Source organism: Lepisma saccharinum, chromosome 7, assembly GCF_977018435.1.
Source record: "Lepisma saccharinum chromosome 7, izLepSacc3.1, whole genome shotgun sequence".
In the NCBI taxonomy this organism is placed as follows: Eukaryota; Metazoa; Arthropoda; class Insecta; order Zygentoma; family Lepismatidae; genus Lepisma; species Lepisma saccharinum.
In genome coordinates, this window is record NC_139235.1 from 42,736,821 (window position 1) to 42,760,362 (window position 23,542).

At 39.1% G+C, this 23,542-nt stretch overlaps 1 protein-coding gene across 10 annotated transcripts in view; it reads right to left on the reverse strand.

Moving 5' to 3' along the window:
* Nucleotides 1-23,542, reverse strand: part of LOC145989824 (iris-like) — a 152,079-nt gene that overhangs the window by 46,537 nt on the left and 82,000 nt on the right. For 3 of the 10 annotated variants that reach the window (XM_083125206.1, XM_083125200.1, XM_083125205.1), the window contains one exon: nt 22,070-22,266. The exons of 4 other annotated variants lie outside the window; for them this stretch is intronic. In XM_083125206.1, the coding sequence (XP_082981332.1) occupies nt 22,124-22,266 (143 nt within the window). In that variant the 3' untranslated portion in view covers nt 22,070-22,123. Of the gene's footprint in view, nt 1-7,813; nt 8,065-22,069; nt 22,267-23,542 lie in introns of those variants that run through there. 3 more of the 10 variants (XM_083125198.1, XM_083125201.1, XM_083125204.1) reach the window with 3 other exon arrangements.

Consider the following 23,542-nt stretch of genomic DNA (forward strand, 5'->3'; position numbering starts at 1 on the left):
AATGTGAAAATAATTTAAGGAGAGAAATAATTATCGAGGCAAGACTGAGAATGTTTTATATCCCTGTTATTGTTAATAGCACGTATCCAAGGTGGGGATGCGCTGGCTCGAGCCCCACCCCCCCCAGAAAAGTTTTCAATTTACCCTAGATAAAATTAGATTTTTGGCATCTTGAATAATGTGAAGATAATAAATTTATAAATCTGAGAGAAATAATTATCAAGACAAGATGGAGAATGTTCTATAACCCTATTATTTTTAATAGCATGTATCCAAGGTGGGAATCGGGAGGTTCAAGCCCCCTTGAGGAAATTGTTCTGTTTACACTAGATAAAATTAGGATTTTGGCTTCTTGAATAATGTGATGATAATTTGGGAGAAATAATTATCGAGACAAGATGGAGAATGTTCTATAACCCTGTTATTGTTAATAGCACGTATCCAAGGTGGCTCGAGCCCCCCAGGATTTTTTTTATTTTACACTAGATAAAATTAGGTTTTTGTCTTTTTGAATAATGTGACGATGATTTAAGGAGATAGACAATTATCGAGACAAGACGGGGAATGTTCTATAACCCTGTTGTTGATAATATTGCACGTAAACTTTTCTTGCGCTTTCGGTGTTGTAGCAGCGCACTTGAGCACTATGTAGAGACTTGTCAGCATTTGGAAGCTGTACAACAAAGGTAGCGCCACATGTAGGGTGATTCGTTGTGATTTCTAATCTCTGGAAGGCAGGAGAGGGTACGTTCTTGAATGAGAGAAGGAGTCAATCTGACAATATTAACGAATCGTTTTATCTGCGGAACGTTCTAGAATATAATCAGGATATAAATACGCGGATTCAATTTTTCAGTTGATCTGTACAAAGAATGGTTAATGAGATTTCAGAGGTAAGTGTGACAATTCATACAGTCAGTTAGTGATCAGTCAGCGTCCTCTGGTTGCTTTATAAGATATAGTGATTTGAAAATGAAGACATTGACAACAGCAGAACTTCTGTGGCCTCAGTGTAGTGCTAGTTTGGGTCGAGGGCTGAAGAGATCAACGAGCGTGTGCAGGCTCTACCAGAACCCGAATCAGGGCTCTACCAACTGAGCCACCTAGCCATCCTTGACTTCAACCGATTTTTCGTTAAAATGTCTACATAGTACGTGTCCTGTGTATATCAAACCGTAGGGTGTTGCCTGTATAGTGAACAAGCACAGAAAATATAGGAGAGAGAAGAAAACTGAGGAGCATTCTCACTGGTTGAGGAGAATTTTTTTCTTCTGTGGTCAACAACAGCTACTACTTCGAGGTGACAATGACAGTGGCCAATAAGGGAGATTTCACACCATGTCGCCTGAGGATTTCACAAGTCGAAATTAGGTTTGTGCGGCCTTTTGTGTCGCTACGGTGTGAAACGTTGAGGTTGATGGCCCATTCCAATCGACATGTATCGCATGTCCTTCGGTCTGAAACCTTCCTAAGTCTTGAAAATCCAAGTCACAAGGATGGAAAATTAGGGCCTTGTTAAGGTTAGGTGTGAAGGCAGGCAGACGACAGCACCCTAAAGGATCATATCCAAACCTGCAGGAAGAACACATCTTACTTTAATCTCCAATACGGAATGATAAAACTTCTGGTGAGTTGATTTTAAAAAATGTGTCCGAGATAAAGAGTGGCGTGCCCAGCATTTTCGGAAGGGAGAGAGGTTACGCATACCTACTATTTTTGGTGCCGAGTCCTGATTTTCTCTTTTCTTTCCTGTCTTTGACATTCTTCTTCTTCTTCTTTTTTTTAAAAAAAAGGAATACTGTTTCAAATTTGGTTATGACCTCACCAACCCTCCCTTGGGCACGTCACTGGAGATAAATGAGCATTTGATCATACTGGGAGACGAAACATTAGATGTGTCGGGAACGGAAGGGTTTTCACTGTGCATTAATTGTTTCGTGATCCAGCCGTATTCGAAAAGAATTCCTTTGTTTCGTGCCGATATATGACAAGACAGCGCAAGCTGTGAGAGGCATTTTTGAACACTTGTGAGTGCTAAGGCCTGAATCTGAACAATTTGGTGGGTTTCGTTTTTATAAGAGCTGCAAACATGGGAGGACAAGACATGTTAGTGGTGTTCAGGCTCGAATCAGAGAGAAATATTCGAGAACTGTCTGCATCCCGTTTTCAGCCCACAATTTGAATCTCGCGTTGTCGAGGGGATTGTCCATCTCGTGCATGTGTAACAGCTTTGTAAAAGCACTCAAAGACACCATAGAAGTTTCTATGCCTGATGAGAAGAAATGGACAAACACACATACTGAGATGGTTCCGGCGCACAACGTTAATGCATGGAAACAGAGGAGTTGAGTGGCAAAAAATGTTCCGATTTCACGTTCTGATTAAAATGACAGCCTTACTGTGGCGACGATTTAAGGGATAGTTGCTCCCCAGTTTTTGCCTCAATATACGTATTAAAGCTCTGGTTGCCATAGATAAGGGAAATAGTTGTTTTTTCCTGTAAGTGTATAATGGCCTCTTAATGTTAAGCCTTGTCTACCAAGAGAAAGTAAACTTTCCTTGCCCGTCTGTTATTACGGATGAACTGCTGACTGCAGTTGACGAATTCATCAAGAACGATTGGCGGATCACACTGGATGAAATCGGTGAACAGTTCACTGATGTTCCACGAACAATTCTTCATGAAATTGTCGAAGATCATCTGAAGTATGAGAAAATTTATGCAAGGTGAGTCCCTCGCTTCCTTACATTTCATAGTGATGAGGAACTGAAAGAAGGAGTGACTACTTTTCTCAATGGACTGGCGGCAGAGGAATATGAAGCTGGGTTACAAAAACTTGTCACACGTTATGACAAATACTTAAATGTACATTGAGACTATGTAGAGAAGTAGCTTAAAGTTTGTTGTTAACAATTAAAGTTTTTTCAAAAAAATATTTGTTAGTTTTTTAAATTCAAGAACGGGTACTACTTTCCGGATGGCCCTCGTGCATTGAGAGAACTCTCCATGCACATTACAAGTGCTTGATGTGGGCATCCTTGGGGATAAACAGTCAATAGTGTCCAACATTCAATGCCTTTCCATGTGGTGCACTCTTGCCAAATTTGGTCTGAAAATGTCGTAGTTGTAACAACAGCCACTGCTCGAATTCGATCATGCAAAATACAATTCGCCTGAATTGATGTTCCCATCTTGCACACACAACACCACTAGTGGCAGTTACTTATGTATATATACGGAGACGAGAACTTTAAGCCTTTCTTCTTTATTTCCTTCTGTGAATGGCAAAACTGGGAACTGACTAATCTCACTACAGGCCTTTCCTTTTTGCACAATCCTTTTTGATAACCCTGTATTCAGATCACTTTAGACATATGCTGATGCAGCGGTGGCTCAAAGGGCAGAGCCGCCGTGCCATGGCACTACCCTCAGAAGAAACACATACCTTGCCAAAGTATTGTTAAATTAATACATTTATAATTTACAGACAAGGAGATTCGAATCTCGCAATCGTTCAAGCTCATGGTGGAAAAGACTTGGGTCGAGGTGACGAGCACCCAACCTCCACGTGACATCACCAGCTGTTTCATACCCTTGCAAGGCAACTGTCCGAGCCATCCAAAAGTTGGCCCAACCAAGTTTACATGTGCAGAGGGTTGAAGAAGTCTCAGCGGGGAACAGGGGGGGTAGCCACGCTGGTCCTAAGACACCAGCCGAGTTCATTTTTGCTTGGCACGACAAGGGACACATACAGTAGTTTCCATGTTTAGAAGTCGCTAAACATGACTGATTTGTAAGACCCGTTGGGAAGTAATTCGTGAGAAGGCACTATCTACTTTTCTGCCTACTTTTGGAAAAACGAACGCAGTATTTATCCAAAGTTAATATATTAAGATATATGCATCTATAGGGCCATCCGGACTTTTATATTTTTTTAAAAGTAAAAAATCCTATGGTGGTGAAAATTTCCTTTGACATTTCGACAATTTCTTTTACAACATATGTCTAGAATATTTTCGACGTTCAGTTTGTTTACCTGTGCATGGGGGAGGAGAAGGTGGGAGAATTTGTTTTTCTCTTCCTCTTGTAATTGTTGTGTTTTTAGGGAATTGTCTTGTTGTGTATAAAAGATAGGTTAGCGAGTGAAGATGAACCGGATTAGTGCGTTATTACTTATTACACACACTGTTTTCCACATAAATTAAAAGTTAAACATCTTGGCCAGTGGCGCCACCACAAGGAGGGGTGTGCTGATGATGTTACTTTAGCACACACTGGGTACTGTGCTATGTAAACATTAAACTATACTATGTTAATGATGATCTGTGTGCTAATATTCTATCAAATCAGATCTGAAATTGGAAGTGTTCCAAAAAGAACATTACTGATTCCTACACTTTCTTAAATAAAGTATACAACAAAGTGGCTGCAATGGATCTTGTCTTGGATAAAGAAATAGTGTATTTTGTTGAACAAAACCACAGTGTATATGAATTATAGCTTTATATTCATTAATAAAAATAACAATGGCAGAAATTTATACTACAGTACATACTATTTACTAATTTTACCAACACATATTCATACTGGCCAATAGAAATACAGTATTAATTACTATGGCGTAACTCTTAATAAAAATTAGATATGCAAAACAAACCAATCTATACAACAGTCTCATCTGTAAGACGAAGTAAGTTCTTACCTAATTTGTGTTACAGGTGTGTGACCACCTTAGCATAAATGGTGAACTGGAGGAAAAATTACTATAATTTCTCAAAAAAACTTTGAAGGTATGTAATATTCCTTCCCACTTCCCTCAATAAAAGCAAAGTAATATTTGAAGAATTCAATTTCTCATTGAAGTGGATTAAGGAACTGAGGGGATGGCAAATGGAGCAGACAGGGCTAGGGAATATTGTAATGTGATTAACCTGTTACCTTTTTTACTTTGTGTTACCTTGTTAAATTCAGAACTGGAGAATGTGTTTATTGGTTTTAAATTTGTGAATGCATGCATAGGAAAATATACATGACAGAAACAGATGTGATACTTGTGAAAGCAGATAAATGCCTGGATTGTAATCATAAAGTGTCACTTTTGGAAGCAAAGTAAAGGCAAGGTAATGTGTTACTTGTTTTTATTTAAGTAACCTTCCCAAGTGGGAACAGAGAAGAGAACCTATTGTGAAAGTGCATGCATAGACATTTACTTTACAAAACCAGGGTACATGAATTTGCCTCTATATTCATAAAAGTAATAACAGTGGCGGAATTTTGTACTAAATTATAATGCACTTGCATTCCAGTACAGAAAGGCCAGTTGTGTTGGCCCACAGCATTATTTAACTTTGTATTTCCTATTTCTTTTCTACCACCAACAGAATCAACCTGAGATAAAAACCCTAAGCACCATTTGTGGAGAACTGACAAAACATGCATACTTGTCCCAACACACACGTTCAGGTAAAACAGGACATGAAAACTAGGAGATTACTTTCAATCATTCAATAACAAGCCCACTTCTATGCAACTATTATTCTCACAGATTGGCAAACCCACTTAGCACACAAATATCCAAGGAAAATCTAATGAATATCTCTTGGATATTCATACCAAAGTTCTGGATATGCAGAAATATCCAGTAGACATCCACTGGATATTCATGAATATTCTATGTTTTGATGATATGTTTTGGACATAAGTCACTTGAACAGGAAGTAATATGGTCATTTTACTTTCATTGAATAAGAAAGATATTTTTCCAGATTTTTTTTTAATACAAAAAAACATCCTGGCCTAAATGTAGGCACCCCCCTCCCCCCCACACACACATACTGAAATGTAATCTTGAGGCAGCAGCAATGGCCCATTGCAGTATCTACCCCAGTGGTGCACATTGAACAGTTAAATATCCACATACAAATATGGTTTACCATATATTGTTGTGGTGTATCAAGAAAGCATTTTTTATTAAAGACAAAAACATACGTTTTGGAAGAGCAGTAGGGCAAATATATGATTGGTGACAGGGGAATAATATATTTTGCACGAGAGTGAAAAATTTAAGCAATCTTTTGGAAACATTATAACGATGCCTTTTATCAAGATGTGACAGACAAGTTTGCAAAGACAGAGACCACCTTTCACTTTCAAATAGCCTCAGATTAAAAATCGTTTTAAAGGATAAGAGACATTAAGGATATAGTATTAGGTTAATGTTAAATATAGCTAAAAAAAATAATTAAAAAAATGATGGGGATCACATCAGAGGACCTTTTTGTTGGGTAACTTTTGTTCTGTGCATCAAGTTCCACTGCCACTGTTAAGCTCTAATCACACGGAACTGGATTTCCAGTATGAATTTTCCAGTTGAACATGGACTAGTTGAGCGGTACTGGCTCATCTGCTAGTTTTCGCTTCATGATACTTGTTACCATACTTGTTGGAAAGCTTTTATTTCCACAAGGCATTTAAAAGAGCATACAAGCTAAAAAGATGGACAAGCGATTTGAAAAACATTGTAGGATAATAGCTACTGCTGTTATTAAAAATTAAAAGTGTTTGTATGGAACAAAAATTTGCTCTATAGAAAGTATGGTAATCAACGTGTACTCAATGAACTCTGGTATGTATATTCATGCATGAAATTTGCAGGATGAGTTCATAAAAATATACATTATGTTCAAATAAATATGTCAAACCTTTAATACACTGGTAATAATAAGGATTCTCATTATCAGCTAATCACACCTGTCGTGTACAAATCTCATTGCTTTGGATAAATTCCCAAATATTAATGAACCCAAATTCACATTCTCTGTTCTTTTCTTTCATCAAGCAGCGAACACAAACAAACATCACTCGAAAGCCACAGACAAACTTTCTCTTTCCAAACTCTCAGATTATCTTCATATGACCAAACTTCGCTCGGATTGGCTATTCTGCAGAATCTAGCAGAGAAAGCCAGTTGCAATTAGAACGCAAGTCTAATCGTCAAAACAAGTCAAGCAGCCATAATTTCTGGCCAGGTAGCCAGTCCAGTGCCCTTCTGAAAATCCAGTTCCATGTGATTCGGCCTTTATATGGTTCTCTAGACCAGATTCTTATATTATTTTCCAGTAATTGTCCTCGCAAAATTAAAAATGTCATGAGAATACATTGAGAATAAAACTAGGACCATTCACACGAAAGCCATGCATTTGCAAAGGTAACAGTGCTAACCATTTAGCTACCTAATTAAAACCACTCCAAAATACAAAATTGAGACAAATATATATATATATATATATATACACACACACACACACACACTACTATGTTAAATGTCTGGTGAAAAAGTGGCAAAACTGATTTACTATAAGATATGGGATAATGTAAAATTTGTTGCTCAGATGCAATATGCAACGTTTTTATTACAATCAGAATTTGCAATATTTTCATAGGATTTCTTTTATACGCGAGATCAGAAACTACATATTTAGTTTGGTTATCATGAATTATTAGATTTGATTTTGATTTAGTTTATTTTACTTCTCGTTTTGTGCCTCTTGGCTAATTTGCAAAGATGGGGATGAGTGATGAAATTGATGAATGGACATTCACAAACAACCAAGCCCGACCGGGATTCGAACCCGGGACCCTTGGCGTCGCAGCGCAATGTGCTAACCACTTGGCCACAGGGTCGGGCATGAATTATTAGAAGCCGAAAGAAAATGCACTGATAAAATAAGCTGCCAAGAGATTAAAAATAATACTACTAATAAAAAGAGGTGTTTGCAAATGAAGCAATTAAAAAAAAACAGTTTAAATTAATCAGATTTATTTCACAAGTATGTTCTATGGAAAGGACAGTACAGACAAATGTACAAACCAAAAACAAATAGACCAAGTAACTCCTTTACTCCAAATTGTCTCCATGTCTTATTTTACTTCGGGCTTCTTTAAAGAGCCAACAAACAGAATAACACTGAGTAATGTTTCGTATATTATAAATAAAAATGGATGGTCAGCAATAAAGTTCTTCTCTTGACCAGGAAAGATGTCAATACTTCTTTTACACATTACTGGAATGAAACAATTGGATGCTATCACTTGTTAGAAAGAACTTATTTGGAAAGTAAAGCCAACTCTACACATGAGGGGGCCTAATTATGAGGGGATATCAAAAAGTAATTGAGTAAATTTTTTACAGCTAAACGGAAATGTATTCACAAAAACTGAAACATACATTTGGAAGTACATGTATTTCGCCACCTTTCCACGTGTACCTTGAGTACGCTGAGAGGCAGTTGTTTCAAAATGGCATCTACACTTGAGACGTGCGACATAGTTGAGTTGCGAAGTGTGATTCGGTTTCCTTGGTCAAAGGGATAGAAACCATCTGAAATCTATCGTGAGTTGTGTGCAGTGTATGGTGACATGTGCATGACATTCACAAATGTCTGTAACTGGTGTGCAAAGTTCAATGCAGGACGTGTAAATGTCTTTGATGAACCATGTTCTGGATTGCCTCGCACATCCCATACACAGAGCAATGTTGACACTGTGGAGGCATTGATTCAGGAGGATCAACGGTCAACAATCCAAACAACAGCGGATGCAGTGGGTATTTCATATGGCAGTGCATACACCATCATCCTTGAAGAACTTTGGTATCGCAAGGTGTCAGCGAGATGGGTCCTGAGACAGCTCAGACAATAGCATATGGAGGACCGTATGGGATACAGTCTTGAGCATTTACTCCAGTACCATAGGGCTAGAAACTTATTCCTTAGACCGCATTGTTACTGGGGATAAATCGTGGGAATGAAAGCGACAGAGTATGGTATGGAAACCCACAAACTCACCCCCACCCAAAAAATTCAGGACAACCCCATCTGCAGAAAAGGTTTTGCTCAACATTTTCTGGGACAGCCAGGGTGTCATTCTTGCTGATTTTGGGGTAAAAGGAGCAACTATAAATGCTACTGCATATTGTGCCACACTGGATTGTCTACGAGCTGCTCTGCACCGTAAAGTCCAACAAAATCTCTGGAGGAGGTCATCATTCTCCATGACAATGCTCGTCCCCATGTGACTGCATCAGTGACGTAAAAAATAAATTCCTGGCACTGGGAAATTATCAAGCATCCAGCTTACAGTCCAGATCTGACCCCATCAGACTTTCATCTGTTCGGCCCACTGAAGGAACACCTTGCCAGCAAACACTTCAGCTGCGACACGGAAGTTGTGACAGCTATGCGTCGTTGGTTACGCATCCAGCCGAACGATTTCTACCGCATGGGCATCGAAAAATTGGTGTCACGGGGGAACAAATGTATAAATGTGAATGGATGCTATGTGGAAAAGTAGAGTAATGTTCAACTTTCAAAATGTACATTTCAGTTTTTGTGAATACATTTCAGTTTGGCTGTAAAAAATTTACTCAATTACTTTTTGATATCCCCTAAAACAAATTTGTGTGTTTGTAAGAAGAATACAAGACAAAAATCAGAATCCTCTTTGAGAAAAGGTAAATAAGACCAAGCCTTTACTGGTACCAATGTATTGTATTGGAAAGTATCTTTTTGACTTCAATGACCAATACTGGTCAATATTTTTATAGAGTCCAGGAATCTAGTAGGGTGTACAAAAATGTCACGACACTTTCGCAGAGTCTAAATATCATGAAAATTATGCATAATTTTCATCATTTTGGCAACTGCATTTTGGGGAGAAATGGATTTTGCGATTACATAAATTGTCATGTGAAATTATGAATATTTTAAAACTAAGTTCCAAGTAAAAACTATATTATATGATTTATAAATCTTCTGAACTGGGCTTCCCTGATGGCTCAGTGTAATCAAGGAGTCCTGTATGATACCTGGTGGAAGCACACAGTGGTTCAGATTCCACTTTAACTGTCATGTGTATCAGATTGATACACAACTTGCAGGCAAGCTACAGAAGCTACAGAGCTTCTTTGAAAAATAAATGCTTGTTTGAGTTGAGTTTCTCTTGCTGCCTGAATAGCTTTTGGTTTGAGTTTTCTGACAGACATGGACATCCGGAAAGGGGGGGGGGGCATGGCCCCCTGGAAAATGAAAGTCAACCAAAAATTATATATTTTACACATATAATTTCATTTCATGCACAATAATGTGTGTTAATCATTGCATGAATATGATAAATTCAAATTTAAGCTATGTTTTTTTTTAGGGAACAACACTATTATTGGGGAAAATATGCCTTGTTTGCCCCCCCCCCTGGAAACAAATACCTTCCTTGCCCCTCCCTGGAAAAAATCCTGCGGATGTCCATGATGATAGATGGTGTGGGAGTCAGTTTTGAAAGCAAATAAAAAGCTTATCATACAGGCCATGTGCATAATAATTATACCGGGTGTCTATAAATGATGTATACAACATATTTTCCCTGTAGAATGAAAATTAAATTATATAACATATATCTTCTCTGTGACAGGAAAACTAACAGGCAACTGTGAAAGTTTGGCAATGTTGAGCTAGTTCATGACTCCGACAACAGGTGGTGCTAGTGGGCTCAATAAACAGAAATAGCATCTCTGCAAGCAAAAGCCATGTGGCTTGCAGAGTTAAAATTTTTTACACAAGTGCATCGAAAGTTTAGAACAGTTTATCACAGAGTACCTCCAACACGAAGGAACGTAATCTCTGAGAACGCATTAATGTGGCATACATGGATGGAACTGTACTATTGTCTGGATATCCTACGAGCAACGAACGGTGCTCATGTGGAGACATACTGACTGTGTTGAACAAAACTTGCATTTATGGTATATGTTTGAGGCATAAAAGTTCTTTGTTCTATATAGTAGTTTCATTTTTGCAAGCAATCTGAAAGTGTATACTTCATTTGTGGACTCCCTGTACACACCATCAAAATTTAACCTAGCAATTAAAGTGTTAAACTGTAGGTCCAATTTTGATTAGCCTATTTGTGCATAAAGTGGACTTAAAAGCTAATGTTCTTAACTATAAATTGTTTCAATTTCCAAGTATCGATTAATCCAGTGTTGATTAAAGGCTCTAAGAATATCAGTATTGGGTCAAAGTGGAATTTGCTATTAACTAGAGGTAATATTTCGTGTTTGCACACCCAAACTGAAAGGAAGTCATTTGTTTTGAGAGTGCTTTACCTTCAATGAATTGGGCCCTTCAGTTGAGGTGAATGAACCTGATCAAGAAGGGCTATATTCAGATTCCAGATGACCAAGTGTTGTCTTTTGCTCAATATCACAAGGAGAAAGCCATTCTGGATCTACAATATTCAGGAACAGTAGTTGAGTGTAAAAAATATGATTGAATGATAGGTATTCTGAGGGCCTCCAACACAGATGTTTAGCTATGAAAGTCTACATCTATGCACAAACAATCCGGACTACAACCTGTTCTAATGAAAATGGAAACAAGGGTAAAGCTTCACAATGAGCAAGTGAAATGAAATTATTCCATGTTTCAACTGTTGTAGTGAGAAAAATGTAAAATATACTTTTTTTTTTGTCCCACATATGCCAAATATGCTTTGCCTACATTTACCTTCTTCCCAGACTTTGTGCTTGATAATGTAAGAGTGGGAATGTTTTGTTGTAAATAGTATTGTTTTCAGGCCTCCCCGATGGCACAGGGGTCCTGGGTTCAATACCTGGTGGAGGCACATAGTGGTTTGGATCCCACTTTAAACTGTAGATCCAGTCCCGATTAGCCTTACTGTGCATAAAGTGGACTTAAAACACCAACTTAACTATGTAACTATTGTTTTCAGCTGGATATGACTGCAACCATCATTGAAAAATAAAAGGGGGGGGGGGTCTTCAAAGCAGAGTTGTAAATTAAATTTTAGTGTAATTCGAATTGTCTATGCAGACCATATAAACTTCGTATCTGAGCATTTTATTTATCCTTTGATCTAAGTAGGTCATACATTTTTAACAGGAGAAACTGGATACTTTTCTCACCACTCAAGGTACGAAAAGCTCTCCGAATTCTTGTCATACCAATCATATAGATCGTTCTAGTCTTGTGCACTCTGCAAGTATTAACCTGAAGATTGGAATATCCAGAATGGTTCCTCCACGAGATGCTGAATGAAAAGTAATCCTTAGTCATTTGAAATTCAAACTTGTGACAGCTAAACCAAAGAACCCAATTCATTGTAGGCCAAATGCCCTCAAAACATTTGACCATCCAGTCTGCATCTTTCCATGAAAGGATCTCATTTTTGTCTGGTAAGCTTATTAGAAACACATTAATTCTCTATAATTATGTACAGGAATCATTGTTGTGAACATAGTATCAAGTTCATTAAATAGACACAATTGCCTGAAGTATTTTTACACTGCACAGTACCCTCCAGAATGCAAACAAAAACTTGAAATTAAATTTTGTGTGAACGAACGACAAGCTACAAACTAATTCATTGCAACCAAGACAACAAAAACCAAAGCTACAAAAATACAAAATGGTCACCCCCCCCCTCCTGCCTCGCCTCCTCATTTACATGATCAATACACTTTTACAAACACAAAAACTCACAGGCACTTAGAACTATGCCACATAAGCAAAATGCATGCACAATACAGTGGAAAAATCTGCATCAACCTCATACAGTGATATCATGCTACTTTTTAGAAAAGTATTCTTCAACACTAGTCGCTTGCAAGAAATATCACTGGATAAATCTTTCAAGTCATTAATTTCAACTATTAGTATTTCTGAACCAATCAGAGCTCTAAAGATGGAATTTTGGTGATTGACAGATTATCAAATAGTCTAATTTTCTAAAGCTTAGACATAGCACATGCTGGTTTAATGTTAAAAATTATTTTGATTGGTTGCTGATCTGTTTATGGCAGTAAAATAGTCAAACATGAATAAGCAAATAATAACAACATAGTGATATCTTCAAAACATATTTGGCTACTTGAGGTAACCATAAATTATCAATTTAATGCAATATACATATTCTCAACTGTCTAATTCCATCTATTCTGTGTTCCACTAACAACTGAAGCCTATTGATACTGATAAAAAAAAACAATATATGAAGCAATAGTTTAGCAAGTTAAAATCTACCTAGTTCACTAACTGTGACATAAATAATCTTAATTTATATATCTGTCTGCCTAAGGGACCACAATAACAGAAGTCCAGCAAGATATATCTATTAATCTTTCAAATCCCAGAAATAATAAATATGTAATCTAGAAGACCAAAAATCTGTAAATATCAAATTGATGTAATTTAAATAGTCTAGATGAGCTCATTCATTTACATATGCATGCACACACACACATGCACAACCAAAAAAAAATTTAAAAAAATGGAGCCATAAGGGGGTTTTCAATTTGTGCAGGTATACTCCTTGATTTTCCACCTAAGTGTGTGCATACCAAAAAGCCAAAGTAATAATTAGGTTTACACAAAAAGTAATGCAATTTTAAATATACAACCTTGGTGACAATGAAGTTCGACCAGAAAGGAATACGTGATTAAATGCACAGAGGCATAGGCGGTGGAATGGGTGACCCGCAGAAGTGACGCATGTGTGTAAGAGGAGGCGTGTGAGCAGGCAAGAATCGTGATCCCAGCTTGTTGCACCCAAGGTCATGTAAAGAACGAAAACGGGGGAACTATACGCGTGACATTGAACTTCGACCAGGCACCAGACCCATATGGAAAATTCCAGATAGTGGCGCATTCAACGGAAGCATGACGTCACGGACACGATAAGGGAGTCCGCCGTATATAAGCGCGTGATGTGCACCAAGGAACCGCAGTGCATCATCACCATGGCCAGGGTTAAACCTATTGACAACACCGTGAGAAGAAGAGTGGTGGAGTTGCAACGGGATGGACTCAGTGATTGGGAAATAGGGCGCCAACTGAACTTACCCAAGTCAACCGTCCACTGCATCATCAAACACCACCAAAATACGTGTACTACAGAACCAGTTAAGGCCCCCGGTCGAAAACGGCTGCTGAGCGTGCGTGACCTACGGATATTTAGGCGCTATATCCAGACCAACAATCATGTTCCTGTGGCCGAATTCTGACTGTGGACTCGAGAACGCTTTCACATTGAAGTGTCAACCAGAACCATTCGCCGTTACCTACAGCGATGCGGTTACCGAGTGTACAAGGCGAAACGTAAACCCTTCCTTTCCATGTTGAACAAAGGCAATCAACTACGGTGGGCACGAATGTACCGGGGATGGACATTTCGGCAGTGGAACAGAGTTTTGTGGACGGACAAATCCATTTTCAATGTTGTGTACGGGAAAATACGGAAAACAGTCATTTGTCGGAAGGAGGAACAGAATGAAGCAAAATGTTATGCACGTCGGGTACAGAAACCTGCGTCAGTGATGGTATGGGGATGCATGACGGCATCTGGGGTTGGCCCACTACACGTCTGTGAGGGCATTGTGAATGCACACGCCTATACACGCATACTGGAGCGGCATCTTCCCACACTGTGAAGGCACCTGTTCCACAGGCAGTGTCTCATCTTTCAACACGACAATGCCAGGCCTCATACAGCGTGGCTGACAAGAGAATGGTTGACTCGCCATCACGTGCAAACTCTGCCATGGCCACCATCGAGTCCCGACCTCTCGTCCATTGAGAATGTGTGGCGTGTTCTTAAGCGACGTGTGCAACAGAGGGAACCCACGACAGTGGCTGCTCTTATCGCCTGCCTGCAGGAGCAATGGCACCGCATCGATGTGGAATACCTTGAACGACTCGTCCGCAGCATGTCCCGATGCATTGCCACAGTTATTCGCCGATGGGGCGGCGTCACACCATGGTAAACAGGATCCCCTCTAACAGTGGTCAAACTTCAATGTCACGTGTAGATGGACGAAAATGTTTTATTTTGTGTGGACACCATACATAGCTGCGTTGCAGCGGAAATTTATGTTTTCCTTTGTTCCATGTAGCCTGCTGAATAAAATATGTTCAGCATATGCATGTGTTCTCCTTCTTTCACAACGCACTCCTATATTTGTGACTGGTCGAACTTCATTGTCACTAAGGTTGTATTTGAAAAAAATATACGTGGATTGTAAATAAAGTACTGGCAACACAGATATTTCCAAGGGTTTATTCATGGTATCAGCAAAATGACATTAGAACCTTTAAATATAATCACCAGCAAAGTTATGGACCTTCTGACAAATGTATGGCAGCTGTAGGATGCCGTCAGCGAGGTGGTCTCAGTTGATCACAGCGATGGAGTGCCCTACTGCTTGCAGCACTGATGGTATATCAGGAAACCGTATGCCACGGAGAGGTTCTTTCAACCGTCGGAACAAATCAAGTCAGAAGGACTCATGTCAGGGGAATATGGAGGATGTTTCAAGACTTCCCAATGACACCTACTGAACACGGTAGTCACTGCTTCCACCACATGGCAACTTGATTTGTCATGCAAGATGCAAGGTGGATTATCCAGTAGGAAATGTGGATGTTTACGCCGCATAGCTGGACGCAAGTGGTGCTGAAGGAAACAGCAATAGTATTCTGTGTTGATAGTTGCACCTTGGAATACTGCACGACTAATGATGACACCTTCCGCATCGTATGCCACTATCAACATGACCTTCACCCTACTGGGTTCCTGTCGAACTTCTTTGGATGGGGTGATCCTCGGTGATGCCATTCATTCGATTGCCGCTTGAGTTCGAGCTCGTATGCCCGTGCCCATGTTTCGTCAATGGCCACAATGCATCTCCTTCATTGCGGTATCTGTCGAGACGGTCACGAGCGTACCGGTGCCATTTCTGTACTTCTGTGAGGTGATGGGGAATCCAACAGGATGCAATTTTCCTCATGTTTAAAATGTTCTTCAGCACGTGCCACACCGATTAATGACTCATCCAAACTTCTACGGATAATTCTCGGACAGTCATTTGGTGGTCAACGGCAATGAGGCCTCGCACTAACTCTACCTGGTCATCGGAAATGGATAGCCTACCAGTGCGTGGTAAATCCACGGACACATCCCGACCCCCACGGAACGCACTTACCCATTGCTCAACAGCCCGATATGGTAATACATCGTTGCCACAGGCTTCACATAGGCCTTGAAGACATTCCCGTGTGTTTTTGCCATGGGCCACCTGAATTTTGATCCAAGATCGCTGTTCAACCTTTGTAAACATGTCTTTAGGGTGGTCAAAAACACAGTGTTCACTTAAGACTGCTCACACAGACACCAAAACTCGCTGCACTGACTGCTTCAGGCGTTCGACGCAACAAAACTACATCCAACTAATGCCTTGCACTGCCTGCTAGGATTGTGCAGTGTTGCAACCTCATCCCGACAGTGTTGCCACTACTTTATTATTTTTTTTTGTTGACTTTGGTTAGTTTACATTTTTTCTGCCACTTTTAGCTAATCGCAATGATGGGGATGAATGGTAAGATGAGATGAATGAAGGAACAATTAAACACATATGGACAACGCAAAACAAACCCACAAAGAGGAGTATATTGGCCAGGCCCCAGGGTATCATTAGCCTACAAAATGCAGGCAAAATGTACTACCTGGAAGAGAGGTCAACATTTGAGTGCCTTAAACTAAGATCACCCTTTATATCCCTATATGCATTTGCCCTATTAATTAAATTCAAGTTCATTCAGAGAAAATTAAAAAAAAACAAAAAAAAACTTTATAATTGTGTTGCCAAAACTATTTATAACAAGATATTGTGTCTCAAAGGAGTATCAAAATTGCAATGGTTTCTTTAAACATCCAATGAAAAGATTAATATTTATTGTGGAATCACATACAAGAAGAAAAAAAGGATGATCAACAATAAAATCTTTTGGAGGATCAATGCAGTATTTGGCAGACTTCCTACAAAAAACAAACAAAAGAACAATATTTGCACCAGAAGAAAAGGAAAAAATCATTTGGAGGATAAAGAATGCAAATGATCAATAGGGCAAGACATTCAAAGCATTACAGAATTTCAAATTTTATGCTAAAAACATGCTCTTATTTGAGGCTAATACCTTGGATAACAGACTGGAATTCTAAGGGAATTTCAGACTGAACAGAGACATGCCGCTTGGGAATGAGCCAATGTTTCACATCATAGCAGCATGACAGACCACACAAGCCTGCATTTTATTTGTGAACTTCTCAAGCAACATGTGTCGCCTATCACTTATCGCTTCAGCATGAATTCTCCCTAAGGGTTAATCAATGAATATGTTTAACCACATAGGCAGCCTTTCTTGCATCTACGTTACCAATTTGATGACATTGTACAAGAATGAGCCAAGTAAAGAAGTCAATGAGCCACAAGGTATTTGTGAAACATTTGTTCTTTTGTAATGAACTGTATGAACATCAATTCTTGGCATTGGTAAATTTTATTTTCATAATTTATAGGGCTGAGTCAATACGTCTTTTTACCAATATTAATGTGAATGCTTGAACATTGAAACAATTAAAAATGTTCAGAATATTAATTAATATTATTATACAAGCCTTTCGTGGCAGTTATAATAAATGTAGCACATATATTTACTACTTTTGCATTAAAATATTAAATATTGTTATGCAGGGTGGGGCAAAAACAAACTATTTCTATTTGGTGTCATTAAAACATCTTTGCAGTGGTGTGGTGAATCCCTGGGTAGAGCAGTTTAAAAACCTTCAGTCATCATGCAGCATTGGTCGGAAGAGCATCGTGCGTTTGCTGGAAAAGTCCTTTTGAAACAATGACTCTCCTACTGTTAACACAGCATGTTTTTCGACAACATTTTGACATCTGAAGGAATGGAAAGGTTCAGACATGTCAAACAATATTGAATTGGGCTACACAAATCAGAACTACTGCATTCATTGTTAGCAAGAGGCCTCCTGGTTGCCCTCAAACTGTAAGAACACTGGATTGATTGGATTGATTTTGTATTTTAAGTTCACTTTATGCACAGTAAGGTTAATCGGGATTGGACCTACAGTTTAAAGTGGGATCTGAACCACTATGTACCTCCACGACCCCTTGATTACAAGGCGACAATGCTAACTCTGCGCCATCAGGGAGGCTGTACGAACACTGGAAAATGTGCACCGAGTGCCAGAAGTTTCCAGCGTAGTCCTCAGTATTTCCACAGCAAATGCTCCATGCTCTTCCAACCAACGCTGCATGACAACTGAAGACCTTAAGGGCTCTGTTAAGGGATGTGTGTTTCACCAGTCACCTACAAAGATGCGAATATTTTACGAAATGTAAATGGTCTAATTGTTTCTGCCCCATGGAGTAATAAAGAATTGCATCACAAAATACCTATTATTTACAGAAAATACCTAGCATTCAATCACACAATTCAAGTTTCACTCAATACTGATGCAATATAAAGGAAATTTTTACATAATTTCTAGGAGAATTAAACTCCACAAAGATGTCACGTGGCATTTTTGTGGATCTTTTGAAATAACCAGGCTTTTGAAATGCACGTGGCACATCAGTGAAAAAATTGCAACTAAGATTGAGTCAATATCAGTAGTATTGGTATCACTGACCCCAAATAGAGCTTTCCAGAGGAGTGAACATTTCCTCTAGTTCTCATATGACTATATAATAGTATGAGAAAAATTATATATTAAAATATACAAGGTTTGGATAAAAAGTAATGGCAACACTGGTATAATTGCTACTTGACTGTATTAGCAGAGGATCACGTGTTACGTTCCTTCAATGTAATGGCCCTCCATCTCTACGACCTTCTGCCACACATACGGAAGGCCTCGTACACCGTCAGTGCGTCCATCTCTGTCTGTGCCCTGCAGTGACCACCCTATAGCTCGTATGATGGCTTCGCACGTGTCGTAGTGCTTCCCGCGCAGTGGTTTCTTAATTTTGGCAAAAAGGTCGTAATTACACGGACTCATATCGGGTGAATACAGCAGATGTTCCAGTACCTTGCACTGCTAGTTATACAGGAGCGCCGTCACAGTGTTCGCAGTATGACACCTTGCATTGTCATGCAGGATGATAGGAGACCATGCCAGAATGTGCCGTTGCTTCCTCCTTAATGCGGGATGAAGGTGGTGTTGCAAGAAGGTGCAGGATTACCCCCCGGCTGTCGTAAGCAACAATAAACACCACTTTCACACCACCTTGTGTAGGGTGCACGTTCGTTGGGCAAGGAGAACCAGGGTGTTTCCATTTATTGGACTGCTGCTTCAAGCGTGGTGTGTACGACCAAGCCCAGGTTTCATCCATAGTGACGATCCTTCCCAGGAAGTCCTCACCCTCCCTCTGGTAGCGGTTCAGCAAATCTTGTGCAAGTGGGTAGTGATGCCATTCTTGCACCTCTGTGATTTCATGCTGTATCCAACGTGCTGCGATTTTGCGGAACCCAAGAATGTTGTGCAGAATGTGCAGCACTGTTTTGTGACACATGCCTATCTCTGTGGCTAATTCTCGTGCAGTCCATCAGCGATCCACATGCAGCAGGACAGCCAGGAGCTCAATGGTGGTGGTGTCCGGGGGGTCTTCCAGAACAGGAGCGGTCGTGCATGGAATCCCTGCCTTCCCAAAACACACTCACCCATCGCACCATTGTACGATACGGCAACGCTGAATCACCACATGCTTCATGCAGTCCCTTCCAACATTCCTTTGCACTCCGACCAATTTTGATCCTTGCACGTTGTTCTTCATGCCTAAAAATATTGTTAGGGTGCTTGCACTCTCGTCCTCTGTTTCAGAGCACTGCTGTTTTGACTGAATAACATACAGCTGTTCCCACTCACTACACTTCCTCATCTGACATTCCCTTATCAGCCACAAAACGCTTGTGGTGCCGTGACTCAACCCTTTCACGTGACAGCTGTGTTGCTACTACTTTGAATCCAACCCTTGTATAAATATTTTGAACTACATTGAATAGTTAAAAGTGTCATGTTGCTAGGAGAAAATAGTAGCTTAAAAAGAGATAAGCTGTTTTTAGCGTGGGTTAGAGAACATACTACCCCAAGCATTGGCACTTTACAGCTTTGAATACTTTGGTGGCAGCAACTTATGCAACAACAAGTTTTGTGTGTTGATGGGAAGAGTATTGGCATTAGTATCAGTTCAAAGTGGTATTGGCCTTCTGATACTGATACCACTGGTATTAGATGATAGCAATACATTGGTGTTGGCTCAGCCTTAGTATCAGCTTTAGCAAAAAAAATACTTGCTGATCCTTAATTTAGAGCTGCAGTGGTGCCATGTGAGAGAGACTGGTTTTGATTCCCAGGGTGGGTGACCTAAGGTTGGATTTTTTCCAGCCTTGTCAGCATATAAAGCAGCTTTGGGACTCACCCAACCTCAAATCAATGTATGCTGGGAACAATCCGGGGGGGGGGGGGAAGGCAGTCTGAGTGTGGTGCTGATCACATCTCCTCCAAAATGGCCTAGATCGAGAATGTGTGGGGGCCTGCCCCTACATCTCCTAAATGTGCCTTCATGTCACGGTGCTATATGCATGGGGAACTTTATCTTTTACCTTTCGTCCTTAATTTTTACAACTATACATATCTCACATACACATTAAATGCAAGAGTTATGCTTACTGAGTCAGCATTTTTGTATTAAGTTCACTTTATGCACAGAAAGGCTAATTGGGACACAACCTACAGTTTAAAGTAGGATCTGGATTACTATGTGCCTCCACCGGGTATTGAACCTGGTATCTCTTGATTACAAGGAAATGACATTTAACACTATACCATCAGAGAGGCTCCTGTTACAGAAAATGAAGCACCTAACGAATCGTTAAGAACAACATTCATACACATAATTAAAAAAAAAATCAGAGTGGATGTACTAATGTTCCTTGAAGAAAGCGATTGATTCATTCATCTACTTAATTAATGTCTGCAATCAGGTGGTGATTGTGATGTGTTTTGCTGTGAAGAATACTTCACACTCATTGTTCAATTTGTAATTTTATATTGCTTTTATGCTTCTAATGAAATTGAGTGATTGTTAGATGAAATTGATGAAGGGACACTAATGCCAGAACACAAACCCATGAACTTTAGTGGAGAGACGAAAGTTGACAACTTATTATGCTTGGCTGCCAAACTTCATATTCATGTTCATTAAATACTAGCAAAAATAAGAATTTTGCACCTGATTATAGGCTGTTTACAGAAGAATTCATTTGCCAACACCAATAGTGTTCCAATTAATTTGCCCCATCTCTAATAGAAATAAAACGTTTTCACACCACCCAACACACTCTCACTCTCTCTCTCTCTCTCATCAAATTGTCTAAAATCATGGTGGGAGGTACCAAAAATTAAGATTAATTGAATACACATCCACCGTACGTAAGTTGCAGACTTTGAACTTTTCATCACATTTTAAGTACTCATTATACAGAGTGTTTCAAAAGTAATAGTGCAAACTGACACAGGTGAAAGTACACAATAATAGAAGCAAAAAGTCTCAGTAAACATTGGTCTGCAAACGAGCCGTTTTTGAGATAATAGCGAATGTTTGATTACAAGCCGCCACAGACTTCATTGTTTGTAAACGTTGTCCTAGTTGGTAAAATGCTAATAATGTGTGCGAATGTGTGGTTAGCAGCAGTCACTGATTACATTTTGTAAACACCGAGTGCTTTACTCCTTGCACGTTCAAAGGTTTGCTCTTTGTTTACAAAAGAGACCATTTCCGAGAGGTGGCGTTGTAATCAAACAGGATGGATACAATCAGTACACGGTCTAATCGTACTGTGGGAGTCACTTTTCCTACTGTATTATTAGCATTTTACCAACTAGGTCGATGTTTACAAACAATGAAGTCTGTGGCAGCTTGTAACCACACAGTCGTGATTATCTCTAAAACGGCTCGATTGCAGACCCATGTTTACAGACTTTTTTGCTTCTATTATTGTGTACTTTCACCTGTGTCAGTTAGTAGTATTACATATGAGACACCCTGTATACACTTAATTACCGATTTTGATCAGTCACTTTGAGGTGTAAAGTATCAGGAATGCAGAGACGCACACATTAAAGAATGACACTGTATGACAAAAGAAACTACAATTTATTAAGTGGTTTGCATACATAAGGTTTCCTTCATCAATTTGTTTTGGGCGATTTTAAATGGCCAATGAACAGAATAGCCATCATTGCTATGTCGTATATAACAAAGATAAAAGGATGCTGAGCATTAAATTTCTTTGCATCTTCTGGATATATTTCCAAACAATCGAGTGAAATTTCTGAAATGGGAACATACAAATTTTATTGTTAATTTAATTCAAGTGTCTCCATCAAAAAGTTTCATACGAGTGACTGCCTAGCAAGTATAAAGATGAATGACATTTTGTCACAACATATTTAATTCTTAGTTTTCAACAACATGGAATAGACAGGATCAATGTCTTTTACAAAAAAAAAAAAAGTAATGTTTGGCTTGGGGTATCATTCTTTAAGCAGTATTATTAAAACTCGGAAGAAGTAAAATGTCAAGTGATAGGGTACATGTCATCTACTATAAAATGTTACAATCAGTGAGAAATTAAAAATATACTGCATTAAAAAAAAAACTGCACAGTATTTGGTACAAGAATAAACCTCACCTTGTAGATTATTTAAAAACGAAAATCCAAAAGTTCTGATGCAATGCTTCCTGCCTTATGTTGTGGGTGGACCATTTATGGCTCAAATAAGACAGGCTACTATTTAGTCTAAGCAGCCTATTTCAGAGGTGTGTGGAATCTTTTGCCCCACCATGTTTACTTGTTCCATTAATGAACAGTCAGATTGTACAAGTGAGTTAACGTCTCTATTATGCATTTGATTTCTTTGTTACATCATGCAATTAATTTGACATTATCTATTGTTCTAGGTTTTTTAGATAATAGTTTTATTTATTCTAAAAGTATACTAAAAGTATATTTCAAAGTGCCCCACCCTCCCCCTGACAGCTCATCTTTAAATAAAGTGATTCATTTTTTGCTGGTGATGGGGATCGAACATAGGATGGAATTGGGATTTACTAATAATCTGGCTAAAGAGAATCTATAAAAATCTGGTAACATTGAGAAAAGAACTGGAACACATTAAATAAAAATGAAACTCAATTTGTATATGTCAACCATTACTATAAGAACCATTCACAGTAAAGCAGACAAATATCAAGATGCAACGACCGACTCGAAAGGCACAGGACGCAAAACACACCTCCCAGGGTTATCAGAAAAGATAAGTTGAATTAGCATAAAATTACAACTCAAGACAACATTCAGCAGTAAGAAAAACACTAAGCCAGAAAAAAAAAAACATCAAAAAGTAAAACCTGTACACCATTGTCAATGCAGATGAGTTTGCACACCTAAATAGGTGGATAGATGAACAGAAGAAAAACACAGAACAGAAATAGAATGGCCAAAACTTGCCAAACACACATGGCACCTAGTCTAAAACCCTATAAGCCATCAAAAGTGTTGATTTGAAGCAAGCATGGTCCCTCTTCTCCAAGGCAGAAAAGTAAAA